The sequence below is a fragment of the Apostichopus japonicus genome, chromosome 16 (assembly GCF_037975245.1).
Source record: "Apostichopus japonicus isolate 1M-3 chromosome 16, ASM3797524v1, whole genome shotgun sequence".
In the NCBI taxonomy this organism is placed as follows: Eukaryota; Metazoa; Echinodermata; class Holothuroidea; order Aspidochirotida; family Stichopodidae; genus Apostichopus; species Apostichopus japonicus.
Window position 1 is genome coordinate 10,149,548 of NC_092576.1, and position 26,269 is coordinate 10,175,816.

The 26,269-nt window shown below is 37.6% G+C and overlaps 1 protein-coding gene across 1 annotated transcript; it reads right to left on the reverse strand.

The window, feature by feature from the left end:
- Positions 1–3,106: 3,106 nt before the first annotated feature.
- On the reverse strand, positions 3,107–25,139 carry LOC139983643 (isocitrate dehydrogenase [NADP] cytoplasmic-like). Its single transcript, XM_071997320.1, has 11 exons — positions 24,980–25,139; positions 23,244–23,283; positions 21,147–21,253; positions 17,949–18,035; positions 15,128–15,288; positions 13,166–13,380; positions 11,478–11,546; positions 9,920–10,071; positions 6,615–6,755; positions 5,610–5,772; positions 3,107–4,477 (listed from the first exon to the last, which is right to left on the reverse strand). The coding sequence occupies exons 1-11, from the start codon at positions 24,993–24,995 to the stop codon at positions 4,399–4,401; spliced, it is 1,230 nt and encodes a 409-aa protein (XP_071853421.1). The 5' UTR covers positions 24,996–25,139; the 3' UTR covers positions 3,107–4,398.
- Positions 25,140–26,269: the final 1,130 nt, after the last annotated feature.

Here is a 26,269-nt window from a genome sequence, read left to right on the forward strand (position 1 = left end):
AACCTTAAATGCAATGTTATCCAAATAAATTCCTTTTGTGTGGTTTAAAAGATCGGTTTGGTTGCCCGCATTATTCGTTGAGTCCTTCCCTGTCTGTATGCAAAGAATCTCCCGTCTGAGCTATTTCTTCCAACTGAAGATGACAGGTATAGGGGTCATGCTCCCATCTGTTTTGTGCACCCCTCTGCCCTTATCATAACGAAAAAGTTTGGTTTGGTGCAATGAAGTAACATAGTTGAACCGAACTTGCGTAGTATTTAAACTTTGAAAGCTATTCTTTAAGCTGTATTAACTGTAATGTAAAAATTCTTCGTCGGGAAATCCGCGTTATCCTCCTAAGTTGTTTACTATGACGTAAGCAATCGTGCACCTGGCCTCTCGGTCTCCGGAAGACTGGTGACCGCAACTCTACGGAAGCGTAGAAGGGACATGATGATGAAAAAGAAACAAACTCGTCAAAATGACAAAATTCAGGAAAAAGACGTTTTGCCGAGTTTAACAACTCGTCAAAACGACAAAATTATTAAATTTGCCGAGATACAACAAGTCGTCAAAATGACAAAATATTGAAAATTGACGTTTTGCCGAGATACAACAAGTCGTCAAAATGACGAAAACACTGAATCTTAACGTTTTGCCGAGATACAAAAAGTCGTCAAATTGACAAAAATCTGAAAATTGACGTTTTGCCGTTAGAAATAGAACCTGTAGGTTGTAGTCTATGTAAGCCTAGCGTTGTGTGATTATGAGCCTAACTAGTAACATCTGCAACTTATATACAGTAAAGACTTGGTAGTAGTAGCAGCCTACTGGAGTGGTAGGCTAGTATTGAAAGGTACAACTACACGCACTCAGTGCCAGAGAAGCTCCCATTGAATTGATGGTTATTTACAGTAAATAAATACATAGGGCACATAAGCCTGCATGAGGTAAGGTCAGTAATGCATGATGCATTTGATGGGGACGAAATGATTTACTTAACTTGACTGACAACTTCCTTGAGATATGGTTCGTTTGAAATGAAACCTAATATTTGCACACCCCCCCCCCCCCAAAGAAAAAATAAAAACAATTCTTGGAATGCCGTGATGACATCATTCACTCTGCTGTTGGCAGAGGCGTTTTACATAACGATCAAAAATCGTATCTTCACTAAAAAACAAAGGAATGTTATATAAAGATGTGCCGTTTTAACCTAATCATGTAAGAAACTTTCAAACATTTATGTTTTTCATTTACAAACGGAAAGAATAGTTAGTCTGTACGTCCGCTAGTGAACCCCCCTGTCCCACTTTCCATCCCCCTCCGTCTTTACGTACTTCCGTGCTAACATGTTACATATAGGTAAGGCCTACATAATGAGCTATTTGAAACCAAATGGGAGAGAATATCAACAAATATCAAGGATTATTTAACAAGGCTACTATCCTTCTTCTTGTTTGTAATATTCATCACCTTCATTTTAATATAAGATCCATCTCTGATGTGTAGATTCGATCAAGGGGTGGCTGGGTAGGGGTAGCTGGGGAGAAGGTTGCTGGGAAGGGGTGAGGTTGCTGGAAAGGGTGGCTGGGAAGGGGGGAGACGTTGCTGGAAAGGTGATGGGTGGCTGGGAAGGGGTGGCTGGGAAGGGGTGGCTGGGAAGGGGTGGCTGGGAAGGGGGAGAGGTTGCTGGGAAGGGGGAGAGGTGGCTGGGAAGGGGGAGAGGTTGCTGGGAAGGGGGAGAGGTTGCTGGGAAGGGGGAGAGGTTGCTGGAAAGGGGGGAGGTGGCTGGAAAGGGGGAGAGGGGTGGCTGAGAAGGAGGAGGGGTGGCTGGGAAGGGGTGGGGTGGCAGGGAAGGGGCTCTTGATTGCGGGAAGATACTTGGTGACAGGGCTGTCGCTGTCTTGAGATTTTCGTTACAAATATAAATGATTTTTTCCCTGTGATGCACTTTTATCATTGATGACTACATATCAACGAAATAATTAAAACAATTGCTTGCTATTTGATTGACTGGCATTTTATTTTATTTTTATTCCAGATGGCAGTGGATGTAACTAACTTCAGTAGGAGAAAGATGTGTCACACATGTCACACGTCATGTCACACAAAGGAGAAAGACGTGTCACATATAAAAATCGAAGCTGCTGTATATTTTAGACTTTGTATATAAAAAAGGAAGAGATTGAAACAGATATTTTGCAACTGATAAAAATCCTATAAATTACTGTTACACATTATCTCAAGGGTTATAAACAATACAGTAAGGTATAAATTTGATTATTAAAACACAACTGAAATATATATATGTAAATCCAAGATGAGTAGTTGACATTGACTTCTGTTGAAAACTTGTACGCAAAGACATTTTTTTAGACGGAATTGCTCTTTTCAATCACATAGCATATAAAGTTTCTGTTACAGAGTATTGATCTATAACAGTAGTTAGAATAGAAAATACCAGTCGCTTACTAAGAGGTGGGGTGGGGGGGTGTAGGGGAGGGGGTCCGCCCCTTCACGGGGAGTAGTGCCATACCACAGCCAAACTTGCAAAAGTTAGCCCCAAAAGCCAATGACCAAATTCTGACGGAAATTGTAAGATGTATGTGCTCTTGTTATCACACAGTTATATTTTGTTACTTTTTGTTACAGAATATCCATAACATTAGTTTAGAATAGTAACAACCAGTAGCTTACTAAGCGGGGGTGGGGTGGGGGTGGGGAAAGAGGTGCCATACCACAGCCAAAGTTGCAAGAGGCAAATGCTCCCCAAAGAACAATGACCCAATTCTGAAGGAGTCCTACAACCACTTTTTTAAGATAAAGACGCCCAGGAAAGAACCTGGGCACGAAAACCAAACTACCGAACGACTGATCCGCTCTCAACCACAGTTCCCTTGCATCGGGACTGTGACTGTGTGATCATCGTCTGGTGTGCGTCACCATTCCCCTCGAAAGGGAACAGATACTAACATGATCTTAGCCAAAAGGCCGAGAACTATAACCTGACACAACATTACACACCCTCTCATTTTCATGGAGGGGAATTTCTCCCAATTGTAATAATGAAAATAATAATATAAAGTTTCCTCTCTCCATTTTTTATTAACTGTTTTTTAACTACAACTACAACAAGGATCTAGTAAGTAGTAAATACAATTGTCTCCCATTTCGTAGAAGTGAAACCATTATTCCCATTTGGAGCAAATGACCAGCAATGTAGCAAATAGCAGCAACCAATTTTAAACGAAACATCATAATATTCATGCTGGGGAGTGTTATCACTATTGAAAGTAATCAATATACATCTCCACATCGTGACTTGTCATTTGCTATTGTAAGTAATGCATATTCATTTTATTCATAGTGGAGTGTTAACACTACTGCAAGTAATGAATATTCATCTCCACATCGTGGAATGTTAATACTTTTGAAAGTAATGAATATTCATTTCCATATAGTGGAGTGTTATCAGTATTGAAAGTTATGAATATTTATCTCCACATCTTGGTGTGGTGTGTCATCGCTATGTAAGTAATGCATATTCATTTCCACATAGTGGAGTGATATCGCTATTGCAAGTAATGCATATTCATTTCCATATAATTTGCTCCAAATCTCAAAATTTCTTACTTTCTCTCTGAGCTGTACTATATTATGCTGTTTGGAATGTTAAGGAGTTTACTGTTCTATGCTAAATGGACATAATTGTACTGCAGCAAATTGGGATGATGTAATAAAATATTTACTTTCTGAAGATGTTATCAGACACTGAAAACATAAACCAAAACGTCTTATTTTGTTCCATCTTCAAACTGAAAATAACTAAAATCAACTTTCCCAAACTCCGCCAGCTCTCAAAGTTTCCTCCCTCTCTCTCTCTCCTCAGAAATGCGACTATGTGGTCAACAAGGACATCAAAAGGAGACAACAGAGGGTGGGGGGGGGGGGGAGGCGTATCGAAATTTGAGTAGCTTTGAAGGTAATGAGGAAGTACCATTTTGTGGCAGTAATCACACAATATAATTTTACAAAAATCCCTGTTTCAAATACCTAATAACTATTCGAACTTTGCAGGTGTTAGGAAGAACTATTTAAAATAAGAGAATTAAAATGATATAGCAAACTGCAAAGTGTTTGACTTCAAGAAGTGTGAAAATATTTCATGAGTTTTAGAATAGACATTTCATCCACCTTCAAAATTCCTTTTTTTTTCTGCAATATGATTTGTGAGTGACACCTGGATAATATAAAACTTTGATGAAACTAAGAATAGAAATATTTTTTGTGTAGTTTAATAGAATGCTATCAAAATATTACCTTTAATATATTGTCTAAGAAATGAAGTTTGTTGGATTTAAAAGGTGTATACGGGCATCTCTGTAATCAACCTTACAGCCTAGCATCCACGACTAGTCATTGTAACTGGCTTCTCACAGTTTCTGCTACTTTATCGATGAACTCAAAAGTGCTGAGGTAGTCGCTCCTTTGAACTCTGGAAAAGAAAGAAAAACTTTGTTATATAAAGTTCAGGGATGGGACTGGGGTAAATAAAAAAATCACAGAACTTTGCAAAAATTGCGGTATAGGCTCCAGTTTGCGTATGCTACAGTATGTTAGGATAATAGTTTTTGCCCCTGAGGTAGAAAAGAGATTTCTGCGAATTCGCGGAAAAAGCTCATGCCTGAGAGTTCCAAAAAAAAAAAAAAATTTACCACAAACTGACCAAGACATTGACCAAAGACAAACAAATTTTTCTATTATCTGTAGACTGCTTGGCTGATAGTCATGTAATTAAAACATTTGATACATTTAAAAAACTCAGCGTTCCTCATCCCCCCCCCCTCCCCAAAAAAAACAACAACAAACAATGTGATATAATTTTTACGAGGGAATATTCCCAAAAGACATAATGTCAAAATGGCTAGGAGGATATGATTTGGGGAGACATAGAACTATTGTTGGTACTTGGTAGGTCCTGTTTTTCTCCTCGCCACTTCCCCCCCTCCCCTTTCCTTCCCTCCATCCCCTCTACACTGTAAATTGTTAAACCATGCGACTGCGAGACACATGTTCCGTTTACGTTACCAATTCCTCTTCTTGAAACAGCAGTTTAGTCCTTGGTAATGCCATCTCCAACCCCCCTCACCCCCCCCCCCCCCCCTTCATGCCTGACTAACCCCATTTTCCATCAAACCTAACCTCTTTAATTTAATCACAGATTCCAACACTTTATACTGAAACACAGGTCAAGAGTAATATTCTTATCTATATTAAAGTCACATTGCTATAAATCTGACTATATTGCTAAAGCACCTCTCCCCCCCCCCCACCATTCCACCGTTTTTGCTACCTTACATGTTCCAAGTAATGTTAGTATAAAGAGTCTCTAACATTTCTTCTTTTTCTCTTACTTACATTAGTAATATCCCAATGCAAAATGAAAAACAAAAAAAATTCATATAGACAATAAAAGTACCAGAGTTGCCAAGCTAGAAACACCCATGCAACAAGTCCTGGGTTCTTTTTTCCCCTTTTACTTTAGTCTCTTTTATTTATGGCAAACGACTGGGACCGATTCATCAGCCATGGAAAGCCGAAACGGACACAAAATCATGACTACTCACTTATCCATGCCTTTCACACAAATTGCCAAATCCTTGGTCATAGCACCTGCTTCTATAGTATCGACACAGGATTTCTCCAACGCAGCTGCAAACTTGGCCAGGGCGTCGTTGCTGTCCAATTTCGCCCGATGAGATAAACCTCTCGTCCAAGCAAATATAGATGCTACGGATGGGAAAGACAAGATACCTCATGAAAAATCCTCGGAAAGCCATTATTTCATTGTGAGGCACCCCCCCCAACCTTCCGCCCCTTGTAACCTCAAATAATTGACTTCACCGTTTCAAAATAGAGTCAAGTATTTGTTCAGGATGCAATGTGGCTGGCAACACTCAAAATATCGTAATTCATTAACTAACGCTTGGATTCATATGATTCACGGACAAGTTTTTGAAAGCTGATTAAAGTTATTTCCTACTTGACAACTTAGATGAAAAGCAAAAGTGAGTTTGAGCAATCACGATTACATTACGAACGGCACTTGGATAAGACGAGGGAATCACCATGATCCCGTTCTGGTTTCCCGAAAGGGAAAACGATGCGGTCAACCTTACCGACCTTGCAAAATTTTGAGGGGTGACCGCGGATTGCAAAGTCTTCAACGACCATCATGTATAGCAAGTCTGTAGTTACTATTACTGTTAGATTCTTCAAACACGGCAGCGTACAGAAAACGTTGTACTCAAATCCCAAGCCAAAGCGGATTGTAATCAGGTCACACATCCGGAGTCTATGCATGCTAAGTTCTGCAATACTGCCCTCACTAACTTTCGTGACACATTCCATACTATAGTTTAGATTTTCTTCTTCTTCTTCTTCCACCAGTCATATCCTCCTCAAACTCAACTTAATCATATCACTCCCCATGACCCCCCCCCCCCCCACCCCACCCCACATCCCCACCCCAAACTCAACAATGAAGCAAAATCTAAACCTACTAGATAGATGTCACATTTCACAATGATTAATTCATTTTCAGTATAATAAGTGGAAGCAGTTGATCTCACCGACGGAATTGGTGGATGTCTCCTTTCCCTGTTGGTGCATTCGATAATGTCGGGTGACGGTACCATGTGCGGCCTCTGCTTCTACTGTCTTCCCGTCAGGACAAATTAATACACTGGTCATCATTCCCAGAGATCCGTAACCTTTGGTGCAACAAAAAAAAATATATAAAAAATAAAATAAAAAAATATATAATATAATAAAATAAAATAATATAAAATAAAATAAAATAAAATGAAATAAAATAAAATAAAATAAAATAAAATAAAATAAAATAAAATAAAATAAAATAAAATAAAATAAAATAAAATAAAATAAAATAAAATAAAATAAAATAAAATAAAATAAAATAAAATAAAATAAAAATTCCCCTTTATTTTCTACAGAAAAGCTTTCACAAATATGATGAATACAGTTTTATTGTCACTTGTATGTTTGAAACCAGACTTTTCTCCCTATAAATAAAAATTGATAAACTTCTAGACAGTGCTGTTAACTGCTTTTTTGATGTTATTTTTGTAAAGGAAAACATTAATAGTGAACCACTTTTAAACCGCAGTGCGAGGTTACAGCAGATCTTCCTGTCTGATAAAGGCATGATACAATAATATTGTTCAGCCAAAGGTTCTTTATCAAAAAGTCAGCGATTTCTCCTGGCTTTATCAGTTACAAAAAACTGGTAAAGGTGAGTACCTGTTTAAATATCAGTTAAAACTGATGCGTGTTATAATTTCTTAACATGTGCTATACATTTATGACCGGTTGCTACTGAGGACTTTATACAAACAGTAAATACTTTATACACATTCCTATGCATAATGATTGACACTTACTGCAAAAAAAAAAATGCTTAAAATATGCAATTTGAACCATCTTTACAAGCTATACTATCTAGTCAAACATAGGGACAGTTGTTTAGACTCCTAACCAGTTATTAGTTGAAACTACCTTTGAGTAATAAATTCTTCTGTAAGTAATTTTTTTTTCACAGTAGCATCTATTGACAGGTCTAATATGTGTTACGGTGTTATAATAAGGGGTTAATCAACGGTCTAGCGTGCGTTACTCACAGGATTAATGCACGATCGGGGGATAATGCAAGCGATGCACGAGGACGGAGCCCGAGTGCATCCAGCGATAGCATTAACACCCGTTCATTCATACACTACCATTTGTGTTGGGGAAAAAATCATAAAACAAAACATTTTTGGTTACATATAACCAAAGATTTATTAAAGTGACGCCCCGTAATTTTACCGTGCGTTACTCACAGGATTAACCATGGTCAGCTGACCTGAATGGACCAATAGGATTTAGGAATCTTTACAAAGTATGAATGAACACACTTCAGTTTATACTGATTAACGGTTGTCTCTTATTCACAGTATACAAACTGATCAGGCCATGTACATTGGATGCACAGTAGCATCTGCTGACACGTTAAACATGTATTAAGGTGTTACAACACACTTCAGTTTATACCTGATTAACAGTTGTCTCTTATTCACACTGTACAAACTGATCGAGCCATGTACATTGCGTGCAAAATATACAACTTCGACAATTTTTTGGCTGTCATATACTTTACCCTAATGGAACCCACTTGGATGAAGAACTTCCTTTTATACAGATTCTCGAGAGAGTGTCTAAGATTGATCAAAAAGTCTTACTCTGACCTGATACGTAGGTGTGGACAATTTCACTTCCTCTTTACATCAACCTATTGGATATTGGCTGTTATAATTGGACCCTAATGGAACCCATTTCGATGAAGAAGTTTCTTTTTATACAGATTCTGCGTACCTAACAGATTCTGTGTACCTTACAGATTCAGCCCCGTAGACTAAATTGTGTCTGAATAGCATGCTGTTTGCACAGTGGATGCAAAATTGAACATATTTTCAGCAAAGAACATGCGTGATTTTTATTGATACAACCGGAAAGTATTGGTCACCAGTCAAACAAAACACATATTCACTTGCTGAAGGTTGTTGCCATCACTGCCATTTATAACCAGACAAGACCTTATATCATATATTCAAAGTTCGGAGCATGAAATGTCAAGTTTCTCGGGGAAGTCACACTATTAACTTCAATTTTAATCTGGAACGGCCCGTGTACCTGTCACAACTTCTCTTGCCATATATTCCAACTCGCACACTTCGTTCCTCCAACAAACTGTATTTAACTGTTCCTAAACCAAGCTTGAAGACCTACGGCTACAGACGCTTCGAATACTCTGGCACTTATCTCTGGAACAAGTTACCAGTCTGATCACATTCGAACATGCTATAAACTCTCCACTTTCAAAAGTCTACTTAAGACCCATCTTTTCACTTGTTCTTTCGTAAATTAATCTGCTTTCTTTGTAAAGCGCCTTGAGCAGTGGCTTTTGTCTACTGATTTGGAGCTATATAAGTCTCATTTATTATTATTATGAATGTGTCTAGCATATACATATATGAACATTGCCCAGATAATAACAAGACTTCAATACGACAGGCAGCTCAACCTAACACATCACACCTGCTTCCTGCAAGTTCCGATGTGTGTAGGGAATGTCACAGCCGTTTCTACTAACATATACCTGGAGACAAGATATTTTTGGGTTGATAATGCGGATTTCGCCCGGATTCTGAGATCATGTTTGCCCTCTTTCTATGTGATTTACGTCCTGACTATCTAGCTAGCGTTTCCAGACCGGTCGTAAAACGCAGTAGATAGAGCTTGGAGATTTAAGTACTGCTAATTCACAGATCTATGACATTTATTATGTGACTTCCAAGCACACCCCAAGGCTGCAACATTTCAAAACACATCTATATATCATAAAGTGGTATATTGTCTCCAAGTGTAACATTTGAGACTTCTGAGTCATTTTCCTTCGATATTTGAGGCAGGAATAGATGGATGGTTCTCCGTCAAAACTATACAAGGGTTTGGCTTTAATGACAGTGGTTTGGCCCAAGACCTAGGATCTTCCACAAGGACTGAGTCATGACCCACCAGACACCCCGACCCCCCCCCTGCGCGAGTCACAGTTGGGTCAGTTACATATCTTGACGAGTACTCTACAATGAATCATATTTCATAAACAGCCATTTTGCCTAGAAAGGGATATTACGTGGACATTAGAAGATAGCAACATTATTGTTTCACAATTTGGCACTTTTTAGAGGGGGGGGGGGGGGGGGGTTACAGGCTGTTTTTTATCTGTTTTTAATATTCCCTCGATCTTGTTCAAAACCACCAAATTATTTTTTGGGCATGGCTTTTTCTGGAGCGTAAAAAAAAAAATCCGCTTTACCTTGAGCCACAGAATCGGACTGAACGTCTCCATCGTAATTCTTGCAAGCCCAGACGAACCCTCCTTCCACCTTCAGAGCGTAGGCCACCATATCGTCTATCAGTCGATGTTCGTACCAAATCTTCTTGGCCTCAAATTTGGCCTTGTACTCCCTTGATGAGAAATACAAATCGATCACAAATGGATACATTTTTTGAAATTTAGAGAAAATGTAAAAAAACTTAAATTGATAGATTGAAATAAAAAACTTGATTAAAATCGACAATTAAGAGATGACAACATTTAAACACCTTAAACATTTGACTAACGAGCAGAGAAATTCTTGTCTGGAAGCCAAAGTGTGCATCATTGATCCACTCTCTTTGCCTCTATCGAAAGAAATTTTTGGATAGTTTCAAAATCCGATTGAATTTTCGATTCCACAATTAGTGATTCTTTTGATGTCATTTTTTTACTGCCAAAAATCACAATTGCTATTGTCTGGCTTTTATTCATGTCAATATCTATTGTCCTCCAATCTACAAGTTTCTATTCATATGATCACATTTGACCATACAATCACTTAGCCTGCCTGCTGCCCATCTGATAAAAGCAACAAGTTTTTTTTCTGGGATCTTCATAATTTTTAAGTTTTCAAACATGCCTGAGTATCGATTGAAATAAGATTGCAATTTATCACAATAAAAACATTTTCCCTACATTTTTTCTATAAAACAAATATGAAAATAAATGAGAGTAATTAATGCATTTTGATTTGATACAAAATCTGTCTTTACAAATTAAGATAATGCGAGAAATCAAGAATCGCCCAAAAGGATTTTAAACGCGCATGGAATAAATGATATACCATGGTGGGCTCATAATTGACGCACTTAAGGATTTGATCAATGATGTCTATCAAGGAAAAATCCAAATCACTCAACTCTATGTGTTTTTCATATGTGTAGTTCCTCAGAAATGTTATGATCTCAAAATATTTAAGGTTCTGTGCTTATGCACAGTACAATTGAGCAGAATTTGACCACAAAATGTCTGCCGTGTCAAGTTCTTTTATACCCCTAAATTGACATAAGCTAACTGAAGTGTAGGCCTTAGTATACATCCATTGACTTTAGATGCTGTTTGCTATGCTCTGAGCCTCTAAGCTCAGACAGGTCTGGTCCCAGAGAGTAGCGGTATCATATCGAGGTAATGTTTTATTATTATTATTATTATACAAAATTTCTATAGCGCCTTATCCAATCAGAAATTGCTCTAAGGCGCTTTACAGTAAAATACAAACAAACATGATATACAAATATATAAATGTTGGTTATTTTTAGGGTGTAAGATTTCTTCCGAATGCCCAAAAAACGTGCAAATCTGGGGGGAGGGTGTTATAAGCTTAAAAATACCACAATTTGGTCAGCAAACAGCTGAAATGGATTCAAACTCATGAAATATGTATTTCTGCTTGACTGCAAAAATTTTAGGTGGCCTGCTGTATCGTTGCTAGTCATAATTGAAGGTGCGTCAATTACGGGGGTGCGTCAATTACGGAAGCCTTTACTATACTTACTTCTCGTATATTTCTTGGAAGATGTCCTTAAACCTGCCGTCATATTTCTTCAAAATTGTGTTTTTGGTACTAAAAAAGAAAGAAAGAAAGAAAGATAAAAAATAGGTAAATAAAGAAACCGAAACTGTAAGACTGGAACGGTGAACCAAACTGAACAAACGGTAGGCCTGGAAAGGAACAGAGAGTGAACGATTTCACAAGCAATCCATTTTTTTTTGGATATTATAATTACTTTACTTTGATGGAATCATGAACAGGACACAGACTGAGGTATTATAAACCAATTCCAAAAGATAAATTAAATTTAGAAAATGGACCCGATACAGTGACGGAAAGATTACAACCTCCGAACCCCTTTCTAAATATTAAAAGGGAAATTTACATAATCTGTCTAATTTCTTTTTTCCGTACAGTATTTCGTTATTTCCACTAAAAAAATGATAAAAAAGAAATCTTTTATTTTATTTTTTTGCCTCTGAAGAAGATCCTGCTAGGATCGAAACGTCAGGCCAACTTTTCTTTACAAAGTCTTTTAGAGAGGTTATCCAGTTATTTGTGAATACAATTCTTCAGAATAATGAACCCCTTTAAGGAGGGAGCTTTGAGGTCAAGTTCATAGTACAAGGCAGAGAGCTGTAGAGTCTAATGACATACCAGCAGTTGCACAACAGTACCACTGAAAGTACTATATATATATATACAGTATGCTCATAGTTGTGTACGTTGCAGAACCAGCAACAGGAACAAGAGTCTGTACTTGAACCTTCATTGACAGAAATTCAGAGAAAGAGTATTATGCACTTTACTTTGAGCATGCGTGAGGTAAACTTGCCCATCCCCCCCAAAAAAAAATACAGTAAAAGAAGAAAAACCACCCCCCTTCCCCATCTAACCCAGAGCAAATTCAAAGTCTTGTACTATAATCCTATTAAAGTCTGCTAAAATGATCAGTTTTTTGTTTTTTTTTAACTTTGAACTCCAGATAATTATGATATTAGTTTTAAATTGTGTACACTGGACAATTTGCAACCGCTCCTCTCCGTAACATCTGAGATTCAAATTTCAAGCCGTTTCATCCGGGGTATTCAAAACTGGGAATCCCAACCCTTTCTAGGGGTTGGAGAGAAGGGAAGGGTAAGGTCCAAATTTTCGTGACTTAATAAGGTACAGTAGGGGCACAAGCCTTCATGAATTGGTTGTAGCCAAATCAAACTTTGATGAATTGGGGAAGGGGGGGGAAAAAGGAGGGGTGGGATTGGTTGTGGAGTCAATGAATGAGAATCCCATGTGGGTGGGGGGGGGGGGAGTTGAGGATCATCCTCCAGAAAAAGGACAAATATTGCAGTTTGAGGCATATATAAATAGGCTACATGCAAACTTGTGATAAAAATTACTTTTGAAGTTTGAAAAAATTCCCCAAATTAATTTTTTTTATTTAAGAATGGTGGACCAAGTTTCTGCAAAATGTTTTTTTCGGAAAATCTTTACAATGCTTAATTTTTTTTTAAGCATTACCAACATTAGTAAAGTTCAGATCCAAGGTTAACAATTCTCAGTGTAGAAAACCAGAGACTTTAAAACCAAATGAAAGTAAATTAAAACTTTTATTCCTCACAGGGCACAAAACAGCCAAAACAACCACTCCGAATTTCAAAATATTTTTTTGAGAAAACAAAATTCCAAAATACCTTAAGTAAAGAGGGTAACCTCTGTCCAAGGCATAGGTGAAACTACTGTGCGCAAAGTCACGGATAGATACGTCTGTGTTGAACATCCCCATAGCAACGCCGCCTCCGTCCACAAATTCGTGTACCGTAAAGTCCATGGGTTCGCTACCGTCCTCTGGTGTGAACTTGATTTGCAGTTTACCTTTTCCTGGAACCACAAAGTCTGTGGCTTTGTACTTTATTAAGGGGGAGGGGGAAAAAAGAGAGAGATAAATTAAGGAATGGATTTATAGAAAAAATGATAAAGTTAAAACTTGGTATGTGAGTTGGAATAAACCATTGGTGGTGTAGGTTTTGTAGGTAACGTAGAGCCGAGCTGACCGGCGTATATCCTAAAGGAAGACATATAATGCTGAAGTGGGCCACCTACGGCCTGCGGGCCACCTACGGCCCGTGGGCCACATGCGGCCCGCCAATGATTTTTTGCGACCCGTGAGATGTCTCAAGAAAAAGGAAAAAAATCAATCTCCTTTTACATCATCACAAAAAACGAGCAAGCTGCTTAGAATTTATCGGCACTAATGATGCTGTCAGGTAATGTAGCCTAGGCCTATTATCCCCATGAATTATCTACTGTACTGTATTGACATTATGTTTTTGTGAATACAGATTAAGTACACACACCTATTGCTTGAAAGTCCCCGGAATCAAAGGTTTGAAATCAATAGCAGGTCGTTGGTTAGGTGCGGCCCAGTCAATTTTTCACTCCTTATTTCTGGCCCATTCATTCAAAACGGTTGCCCACCCCTGATATAATGTACCAGGACTTTTTTATCTTATATATTAAAATATATATATATTTAAATCATAATGTTCAATAATTAGTTTGGAGATATTGCATTTGCAAAGAGAGGGGAAGAGTGTGCGAGACAGATTGTCTCTCATATTATAACTCTGTAACCTGGGTAGACTCCTTTTCAAAGAAAGTTCTACGACTCATATTTTCAAACTATTTCTGCTGCGTTTAGTAACGTCTGTTTTATGGTTTTAAGTCTTAATTTGGTTTTGTAGTTAGTTCGTACAGTAGTAACAGATAGTTCTTAAAACAGATACCTTTCTCTGGATGATGGAGCTTTATTGACTAATTACTGTAAAGTTGACTTCACAAACACTAATTATGCAGAATGTCACACACTGCAGTCGACCAGAAACATTTAAATTTGAAGGTGGATTTTTAATCTTAGAGAGTTTTTTTCTTATTTCTAACATCCTAAAACCAAAACATTCCTGCAAAATATCATATAGCCAAAGTACCATATAGCCACAATAGCATACAAAACCAAAAGACCATAGAGGGGAAAACACCAAATAGCCAAAAGAACATATAGCCAACATACCAAACAGAAATTTAGACAACTTGCTAGGCTGCTGCTTTTGAATTCACCGCTAGGCCTACTTTGATTAGTATAACCCATTTCTTGCCGACCTACTTTCCAGTTGAATTCAGTGATACCCAAACTCAGGTCTATGTATTGATATATAGTGACAGAGTCTCCCTTGAAAATCAATCTTACGAGAGACATCTCCCCCCCCCCCACACCCGAAAAAAATAAAATCAATACTGGCTTTCGTAGCTTCCTTTGCGAAGACATTCTTTCCAAGTGAACTGGAAGGTGGTGACTTATCTCTGGTGTTTTATATCTGTGTTTTCTAGGAGTCTTTGGGTTAGTGATTTTGTGGGGTAAGCATCCACACGCCTACTCCCAAAAAACTGTCCCCACCCTAGGGGAAACCTCCAAAGAATCTGAAGGTTATACCTAGTCTGCGTGGGCGTGACGACCGATCACGATGGGTTTGTTCCAGGTGGTGACCAGTCTAGGGATGTTCTTGCATATAATGGCCTCCCTGAGTGAATAACCCCCCCAATAAAAAAAATCCATCCTCTTCACAGGGGAATCCTGGAAAGACTCCTGAAGGTTATACCTGGTCAGCGTGGGCGTGACGACCAATCACGATGGGTTTGTTCCAAGTGGTGACCAGTCTAGGGATGTTCTTGCATATAATGGCCTCCCTAAATACCGTACCGCCCAGGATGTTACGGATCGTACCGTTCGGTGACCTCCACATCTTCTTCAACTTGAATTCTGATCAATGAGATAAAAATTTATGTTCAGTATGAGTGTTCCTTTCTGCCAAAAATATAAAAAATTTGCAAATACATTTTTCAGACATGAGATGAAAATGCTGGTGTGTCATATTCTCTGCTTATTGTTGAGCTTGACAATTCCAAGAGTACTGTAGTTATTTTAGCGTTTATTATGTCAGTATGAATTTTGAGATTATGTGAAAAAACTTATTTAATTAATTAATTTTTCGGTCTTCTCTGTCCTTTTTGTATTTTGTGTTAATTTGTTCATATTTTCTTTGTACAGAGCTTAGGAACCTTTTTTATCCATTTATCAATTGTATTATTACTATTATTATACAGAATATGGTAGAATTTTAATTTAATAAAGGACAGTATTTTCTGGTGAATGAAACATCTCCATATCGTTAGTAAGTTAGCACACCAGCTTTATAGCTTGTTACAGTACCTTACCATGCTACAAACACTATCATTTTGAAAAAGTGCAACGCACAAGAGTTAGAGGACAAAGTTATCAATAACCCTATTCAACACTAAAATTGATCAAATTTACTGCTAAATGCTGTAAATTTTGCATCCCCCCCAAAAATTCACAGCATTTTTCATTTTGTCACCAGACAAAATCCATTTAATGTCAACGGTGAGTCAACAACATTGAAATCCTAACTTGTTTTACTTACTTGTTTTTTTTTATCTCACAATGTGACCTCTAGAAGAAGAACCCCCCAAATATAGACACATGTACATGTAAAAAATTAACAGTTTTCACAGCTTTTTTGAAGAAAAAAATTCTCCAGAGGTACTGTACTGTACTTAAAGGCATTGAAGACTCGCCCCAAATGACTTTTTCTTCTTGTCGCTACAAAATGCAGACAGTAATGAAACGTGATACAGTACCTTGTTATCTTTAATCTAGACCTGAGATGTCCATCGCTGCTATATACACTGTGTTGTGGGTATTGATCATAGCTGCATGTATTGACTATACACTAGTGTCTAATTACCGACGGAAGCAAGTTGTGTGTGTATTTTCTGGGATCGATGGTGATATCTAACACTTCTGTTACACCTCATTTGAAACTAGGTCAGATTACAGGCATGAGACGTTTCTTTGTGCGTGAGTCTTCACACCCTTTCACATTTCATTTCTTGGACTCTGAGACATTATCTCTGGTTACAGAGATGGAATCACCCCTCTGTCACGGTTAAACGTTGTTTCCAACAGATGAATTACAGAGGTAGGATCACTGACCTGATGCACTGTTCCCTTAAAAGTTAGTCTGCTTCTTACAAATACACTTTCAGAGAATAACTTGACCTCACAGAAATGCAGGTACCGTACCATATATAGCTTTATGTACAATAGACGAACAGTTTATATTGATATTCAATCAGTACTTTAAATTCATATTTCTACGGTTAGAGGACTTTTGGTTACAGTCATTTTTTGTTATGTGTTATATATTTGGCAAATTGCTACCCTAGAAAACCCCTATCCTCATATCAAGACAAACAGCTATGGGAACAGAGCATTTTGCGTGGCTGGGCCACGCCTCTGGAATGAGCTGCCAGCTGAACTCAGAACTGTTTCTAGTCTAACAACATTCTGAAAGTCAAAGCTGAAACCTACCTATTTAGACAGCATTAAGTACTGTAATGTGTATTCAATTCTATTCATGTGGCACAGTACTCCAACAAACTCAAACATGCATGCTTTTCATTCTTCATACTCATTTATATTGTATTTTATTCTGCAGTTTTACTACATATTTTGTGTCCTTTTTTTTTAGTAACTGTTACATAGCGTTTTAAAGCACTTTTGTGGATTTTACGCTTTATAAAATAAATTATTATTATTATATCACGATTACCGTTGTGTGAAATAATGAACGGCAGTTGTCTGGTTATCTCAAATTGAGGTACACCTCACCAGGGTCACAGTCTCTACGTAATGTACAGTAGGAATCAAGGGTGGATGGGGAAAGGGGCATGGCGTGGGGTGGGGGGGAGGGGATGATTGTCTTCCTTGGCAATGCCGTAGACTGTATAATAAATTTTACAAGGGACTGGAAGATTTTTAGCATAATTGTTTCGATAAATGTTTACAGTATTTAACAGTCACTGGTGTTCTGTCCTTGGTCCACAATCACAATCAGTGAAGGTCCCATGCCCACTCCCTCCATCCCCCCCTCCCCCCAAAAGAAACAATAACAACAAACACCCTCTCCTATGGCTAAGGCCCGGCAAGTAAGCAAACAGCTGAAGTACTTGAACTCGGTTGATAATGGTATTGCGCCACACTACTTGGGTGAACTTGTTCAAAGTTATAACCCAACTCGTCGTCTGCGCTTTGGGTCCCAATCATTGCTCTCTATGCACCCTGTGTCAACTAAATCTTATGGCGAGCGATCTTTCCAGTACTCCTCAACCCTCCTTTGGAATAAACTCCCACTCAACATAAAGAATGTCGTGTCTATGGGGATGTTCAAACTGTTTTGAAGACACACCTGTTTTCATTGTTATAATTGTTATGTTTACTCCTATTGTATATTGTGTACATATCTTTCACTTTCTTTTGTACAGCGCGGCGAGACTTTATTGTAAGTTGCGCTATATAAGAACTGTCTATTATTATCATTTGTACAATTCCATACCTACCTTCAACTCTCTTCTCATCTGGTGTAATGGTTGCACACTTGACACCGACATTGTACTTCTTGACAGCATTGGCGCAATCCACAGTCACTGAAATAGAGAAACAACCAAAAAAAAAACAATAGCCAAATGAAAAAGTAAACCTGGGTAAAAGTACTTTTAAGTTCATACAATAGTATGCAGATTACATCACATGATGGACTGCAATTTAGTTTAATAAGTACGTCTGTATTTAAAACAAAAGTAGGTACTTTCATTTGCAAGCTACATACTGTACCTATCATCTTTAATCAAGTATTGCTGTTACTTATTAACGGCAACATTAACGGCTACATCAATATTAAGTACAAACATATTTCATCAATTAGTTTGTTCCTTTATACACTTTTTAATATCCATGGATTTGATTTTCCCAAAATCTTGGGTGGATCCTTGTAATTGCAACGTTTAAGAGTGACCTCAAGAATCACTTCTTTACTTGTTCTTTTCGATTGTTGTTGAATCGTTTCTTTAAGCGCCTAAAGCAGCTACTTCTTGTTTCTGATTTGGCGAGTGCTATATACTGTACGTCCACTGTATTATTATTCTTATTATTTCCCAATGATATCAAAAGCAAAATAGTTGTTGTGACAACTTACTCCTGTCCAATGATCTGTTACTTGCTATATATATTCAGAAACTAAGGTCAAAATTGCCCCAATCTTGAAACACCCAGGTTAGATGCCAAAACATCTGAGAGTTCTACAACTCCCTTGAGGCCTTGACCAATTAGATTTTAGTTGTAACACAAACAACCAGACCAGACCACTGGTGACCTCAAACGACCTTTGACCTCTACCAATAACAAGAACTGTAGAGTACTGTATTTAAAAAGGGCCACAAACTGTGCATACCAAGTACATGTACAGTACTTCATGCAAGGTACATGAATGCCAGATTGAGTTATAAATCATGTTGATAATTTCCGCATACATGTACTGTACCATAAATGGCTTCACCCCGACATAGATTCCTTCATCTTGGCAAGCAATCAAAATTAGTGAACGCAGAGTTCATCTGGAATTGTGACAGGTAAACCCCACATTACCCGCCTACATAGTGTGCAACAAGTTTGCACTTTATTTCCTGTAGTCAGAAGGTACTAGTCACAGTGTAGTACATAATACATACTAAAGTGCAATGCACTGGCAGGCCAGCTAACTAGCCTACATATAACCTAACCAGTACAAATTTCAACACAAATATTTCAATATAGTCAAGTGGGGTAAAAAAGAACAATTTACCTAAAGTTTGCTCTAAAAATTGATGAGTAAGAGGTATTGCTTCGGTTCCAATGATCAAGTGTGTGGAGTGGGATTCTTTTAAAGAGAATCTAACGAAAATAACTTTTTTGTAAATGGAAAGTGTCGTATTTTGCGAAAAATGTTGTTACCCCAAAAATTTGCTTAATTCGGGGTAAAAAAAAACAATGCCGGGGTTAAGAAAAAACAATGCTAGAAAACAGCTATTTTCTTCATGAATGTATCTTAAAATCATGTTTGCATATCATTACATCTAAGTATGAGCTACTACCTTTACATGAAAAAGGAAAAACATTATGAAATTGTCTTAATTCGTAAGTATGGATGGCTTGTGTCATATGTCATGCTCAGCCATATTCATACTGTACAGTGTGTATATGATACTACACAAATGTGGTGTAATATAGTAGAAACATTAGAGTTGAGCCAATTTCAGTTACTTCTGCCCATTTATTTAACATTTTTGACACATGACAGACATGAAAACTATTTGCCTAACCTCTAAAATCAACATTATGGAAAAATTTATCCATTCGAGCAAAATAGGGAGTACATTGGAGCCGGAAAGTACTAGTTTTTTTTTACCCCATTCGCATCATTTTTTTGGGGTAAAAAAAAAAAAGGCCCCCCCATGGAGCGTGAATGAAGTTGGAGTAATTCTACCATGGGGGAGTGTAATATCACTAACTGCTATGCTGTAACTGCTGGAATAATCTCCACATCATATAAGCTGGGTATGCAGGAGAAAGTTTCGGATATGTGGTACAAACTTCAAATTTCACTATTTTAGCATTCGCTTGATTCGATGAAGCGGTGATTGGCAGCGAAGTGACATAGAGTTCCAGAAATTATATAATAATAAACTAGACATATAGGACTATCACCCAAAATAAATTGGAACTGTGGCTAAATATTCCCCTTCTATAAAAGGGTTTTTTTTTTTTTACCCCAACTACCCCCTTGTTTTTTTTTTACCCCAACTGAATATAGACACCTGAAAAGCATTTTTGCCCTGTTTGTTTACAACTTAGATTATTTGCCATGATCATGCGATTATCTTTGTAAGACCATTGAGAGAGTTTTGCAAGCTGCTATTGTATACAAGAGAGTCAACCAACTAGGTTAATTTACTTACAGCGTATAAATTACCCAGTGCTACTTGTAAATACAGTAAAGCTCACACTTTGCCTGGATGTAAACTGTACAGCTTCAAATGACACACCATTATTCTGCAGTAATTTCACAGTCAGCCAAATGCAGGGCACATTCAGTACTGACCCACTGCCTTCTTAAAACAATGCTTTTAAAGCCTCGTTTCTCCATCCACGATCCCTCCCTGTGAACAATGCCGCAGCTAGTTGGCATGATTTTAAAGGGTATCACTACTCACCGAAGAAAATACAATGTTCTAACATTTCAGGGATGAGCATGGGGTAAAAAAAAATCACGTAACTTTGCAAAACTTGCGGTATAGGCTCTAGTGTGCATATGCTACAGTGTGATAGGATAATAGTTTTTTGTCCCCGAGGCAGAAAAGAAATCACGGATATTCCGCGAATTCGCGGAAAAGGCTCATGCCTGCACATTGCACAACGACTGAAGTCCAGACAGGTTTCTAATCAACCCTTTCCTTTCTCTAAACATCTGAGCTGTAGTTTCATTGTATCGGTTACATCACTGGGCTGCATACCAGCCAAATCCAGCAATTAAGACCTTTCAAACCACCAAACCCAAAGAAGTGGGTCAAAGTATAATGTAATCAGATGATGCAGGCCCATAATGAGTTGGGCTTGCAACACTTACCATACTGATCTATCGCAAACACAGTAAAAGGTAGGGGAGGGTAAGGTAAAGAGTGGGGGGAAGGGGAAGGGGAAGGGGAGGGGGACTCAAACAGTACCTTGGTCATCGGTCTTATCACGGTTTTCTATGCTCAAGTCATAAACTTTGAGATCGACATCCACAAACGGGAAGATGAGCTTCTCCTTGATGGCTTCCCATATGATTCTAAAATAGAAACAAAAAGTCACTCTTTAGAGAAGAAAGATTTAATAAAGTATATAAATGAATTTTGTGAATGAGTGAAATACATGTTATATATATCCCTTGAGGTAAAATTGCCTCATGACCAACAATAATGTCAGAACAGAAGCCTAGAGGCTTTAGTCCCACATATCACCAATATAATAAGTAATATTATTTAATAAGTAGCGCATAATCAGCAAAGCTGCTCAAAGCGCTTTACAAATGTAGAACCTACAAACAAATAGTAACAAAAACCAAAATATTAAACATATAACCAATAAGGCAAAAAATGTAAAAGCAATTTAAGCGACAATATAAAAAACACCCGTACAGACTCACTATACCGTATACATATATTGTGGTATAAACTACAGTTAGTGTATCTAGTAACCATCAAAGGACCACATCTCACCAATATAGTCTCACTGTACAGTATATTGTGATCTGAGACTGGTACTGTATGTACTGTACCTACAGAACAGTACTGTAACAGTACTGCATACTGTATTAAAGGGCTTTACATACTGTATGTAGTGCTGTACTGCACTGTACAGTACTGTACACAGTGTACAGTACTGTATACATACAATACATACAGTACCAGTCTCATATCATTTTGCATTCTGCAGTAAAATGGATGGATAATGTACTGTAGGTTATGCATGTTTGACTTTACATACATTACAGTAAGTAAGTACTACAGATGTTACCCATGAGCAGGTGTAGTTCAAGCAAGCAATGCATGATGTAAACCCTGGCTAAACTTGTCAGATTGCAAATACTGTATGTTGGCATTTAATCTGTATACATGTATACAAGCCATAAGGTACAAACCGATCCACTAACACTAAATACATTGAACTTGTGGAAAAAGTATGGGTGGTACAGTACGTAAGCAAGCACTATTATTGTCAAACGATTACACCATCTCCATCTGTATGGTACACATCACCATCTTGAGAACAATTATGTGTCTACAACTCTGCAGTCATTGCAAGTTGCTGTACAAAGTTTTACTTTGAATTTGAAGACCAGTGTATACATGTAGTGTGCATGATACCACCTTACTGCAATTTCAACCAAGTTCCACCGCCATGACTACAGTATGTACATGTAAAGTGCTCAGTGTTAGTGGAATAAGGGGGGGGGGGTGGAGGGGAGGGCTGGAAGGGCCATGAGAATAGGTTTTATACTTAATTTAGCTCTAAAAGGAGCTGAAATTAAATGCTCACAACACTGGCAATCCAGAGCAGAAATATATACTGTAAGCCCACAATGTTAAACAATGAACTCAAATATATATTTTGCAGATCTACAATGAATTTCCCATCATTTTCATAGCCTCTTTAACTCTATCCTCTCCCATCACCCATTACATGTACAGTATGGTGAATTCATGCATGTGTGGACAGAAATTAATTCATGATCAGCAGGGTCATCTACAAAGTCTGAAAATTCTTTAAATGACAAATCTACTTCTGGTGGTTTAAGATACAGTATACTGTATGTGCATAATAAGTTTAAAAGCAACTGATATGTCAAGTTGCTCACTTGTCAGGTTGGTTCATTAGAATTGATTTCAGTTAAATTGGACCACATAATTGGGCAATGCCTTGTACTTGAGATTGTGGGCCTATAGTCTGGTCCGGAAATAAAAACTGAGCAGTGTCCAGGAAATGAGTTGAAAAACACCTGTAGCAATTTTGATAAAATGGTTCCAAACATAAAACTCAGGACAGGTCTTTAAAACTTAGTTCAGGTCTAAGTCTGAACAGTTTGCTTGTTATCAACCATACAGTAATGAATGTTTAATACCCCCCCAAAAAAATATTAAAAAAGGGAAATATGATATATACAATTCTATGATTGTACATTTTAGAAAATTGCAGTACTTATCATTGTTGACCTGACCAGAAATTGGAGCAGAAATTATGCCTATTAGTGACAATATGTATCACAAATATTAACTAACCTGGTCATCTCATCTCCCTGAATTTCAACGACTGTGCCAGCTATATAAAGAGAAAAAAAAATACATACATGGCATTGTTTATAGACTGCACAAAGTAAATTTACAGTGTACAATTTCAAGTTTAAATGTAGGCTTTTAATGCAGCCTTGTCAGCTGTTTGATTCATAAATGTTCATTTCAAAAAGTGAAATATGATGGTATTAGCAATTAAGTAAGGGCATTTATGTTCTGTTAATGGATAGCGGTGATGACGATCGTGCTGATTTTACTAATCTGTTTTATTGAACTACTGTATCCTTTGGCAATGTGATTTCATCCAACTTTCCAAGCTTTGACCAGATTCCGCTAGCATTAAACTTGCAAAGGTCTGGAGTTGAACTGCAAGACGCAAGGAAAAAATTTCCCTAACATCTCGCATGCTTTGAAGTTTGGGTGAAATACAGTAATCCATGAAAGTGTCTCAAAATACAAAAAATTTATGTTTCTTTGTTAAACTGTGGGAATGCTGGCCATACTTGTTAAGGCTTTGTAGATTAAAATTCTGATTGAAAAAGTGGTTACAATTTGACCAAGGAACACAGCAACTACAGTGCTATAATTATCAGTGTACATTGCACAGCTACATGTATAACACGGTATACTAATTGAGCGAACATGAAAATTAAGCATACTGTACTCTACCATAGATATAAAAAGAGAAGAAAAATTTCCCTGAACTTTCCTCTTAAACATGATTCCATAGAAAAGTGTCTGGCAAGCCCTACCTAATTGTTTTAATGATTTGGTATTTGTGAAAAATGTTGTGCACGGATATTGTACTGAACTTTACAAGTTACCTTGATTCAATTCTAGCTTAGGCCTAGGCTAGGTAACATAAACTTTCTGTGGTTAACACTTACAGTTAGGCCTAGCTTAGATGACATATAGAAGTCAAGTTGACATTCCTATTCTATCATTCCAATTCCTCTTAAAACTTTTAAGCCTACTCTGTAGACTTTAGTACCATCTCCTCTCTGAGTTGGCTACGAAACTCGAAGTCCTGTGTAATTTTAACACATAACTTCTGGACTTAACAAATTTAATTTGACATTGCAGAACTAACGATTCAAGTCCCAGGGCTACCTGTACATAGGCTGTTAAACTATTTGCGGGAAACTAGGCAGGACTAAGTCTATGAATAGCATAAAGTACAGCAAAGTTAGGCATTTCAGAGCTAAACAGTCCTTTGTTGCTGTGTCACATTTCCCAGTGAAATGTGTCAACTAGCCTAGGCCTAACACTAAATATGGGTATAGACAATATGATTGGTAAGTTTGGAACAGTTAAGCCTTTAGTTAAGGTAATCATATCTAACACATTGCCATAGTAAATGATCATCCAAGCTAAGGCCTAATAATTAATATTATAGCCGAACATCAGTCCTGAACAATTAAGTTACCTGTAGGCTAGTAATAGTATGAAGTGTGGTGATGGCCAATTCCTGGCTTCCGTTCGAATGATATATGGTTACATTAGTTAGTTCGTAGGCCTGATCCTAGCATGATACGTGGGACTAGGTGTGATAACATGCTAAGTCATTAATGTCTTTCGGTGTCGTAAGGATAAGCTACAGACCTAACGAGAAACGAACCTAGGCTAGCATAGGACGAAATTTAAGTTAGGCTAATGCCACAGTAGCTATTTTGCAACAGGATTATAACACGAAACCTAAGGTAATACTTAGAAGCCTCATTCACCTTGAATTTTAGCCATTTTCTTCGTTGCGGCTGTACTTTGAAGCAATGATACAAAAGGAAAGACCGTGCAAGGTGTTTGCTTGGGCAGAACCGTGTACAGATAATTACACTGTATACTGTAGACGCGTGTAACCGTTGGCAGTGCTAGTGCTGTTCAAACATGATTTAGCTTGATATCACCCAGATACCGGAATCAGCTGTGGAAATTTTTACTACGACCAGTAAACCGTGAGACTATAATCTAGCGTTTGATTAAGTTTTACAAATTTTATTCAGTATATTAAATACAAATTCGTAAATTTGACACTATAATGATTATAAAATTAAATTAAATATATCTTTTTGAAGACAAACTAATTTAAGAGTACTTTTATAAGAACTAATTATGCCGTATTAGAATACAAACGAATGCAACATTTCTAACTTGGGGGTGTGTCTCGTCTGTAAACATATTAGACTACTAATAGACCCCGTTCAATTTGCCCGCACCTCAGTTTACCCAATATCAGAAAGACACACGTCACGCAAACTAAGTATTTCAACACTACAAGGTGTCCTTGAGAATGGAAGAACAACGTGAACTCGTAATATAATTTGAGGGGTTACTTCAAGAAGAGTGTATAATAACAGAAGCCGGGCGTTTATAACCTTCCCCTCCCTTTTTATCAGGAAATGGCTTCAAAGAATGTGAAAAGTGAATGTGAAAATGGTAAAGAGCAGAGAAATTTATGGCCTATTGTCAGCTTTCCATTATGCACTTACTTTTATAACCATTGTTTTGGAATATCTGTCTTACCGTTTTTTTTTCACTGACGAAAACATTAACGTTAAAGTATAGGCAAATCAAGGTCCCCGACACGTAAATGTTGGAGACTTTATGAAGTGGAGAGGAGGGGGCGGGGTAGAGGGGGAGGTTTTGGAGGAGTCAGACTCATGCATGTTTAGTGATGGCAACACACTTCTTCGAATATCATTGCTGTGAGCATTATTTTTACCATTATTTTCTTTTATGGATAGCCTTTAATTTGCTTTTGATGAAAAATTAGCATAAACGGCTATCTTCAGAAAAGCATGATTTGGCAGAATAAAGGCTTGAACATGTCTAAGAATGAAATCACAATCATCGTATACATACATGTTTGTCTTTTTTAGTTTATTTTTCCTTCTTTTTCGTCAAATGAGATGATATAGGTACTTGCAAAAGCGTCACTGCTATAACTAATGTTATATCAATGCTTCATGTGCTGCAGAATAGGGCTGGATGTTGGGGGAGGGGGCGAGGGGAGTCGG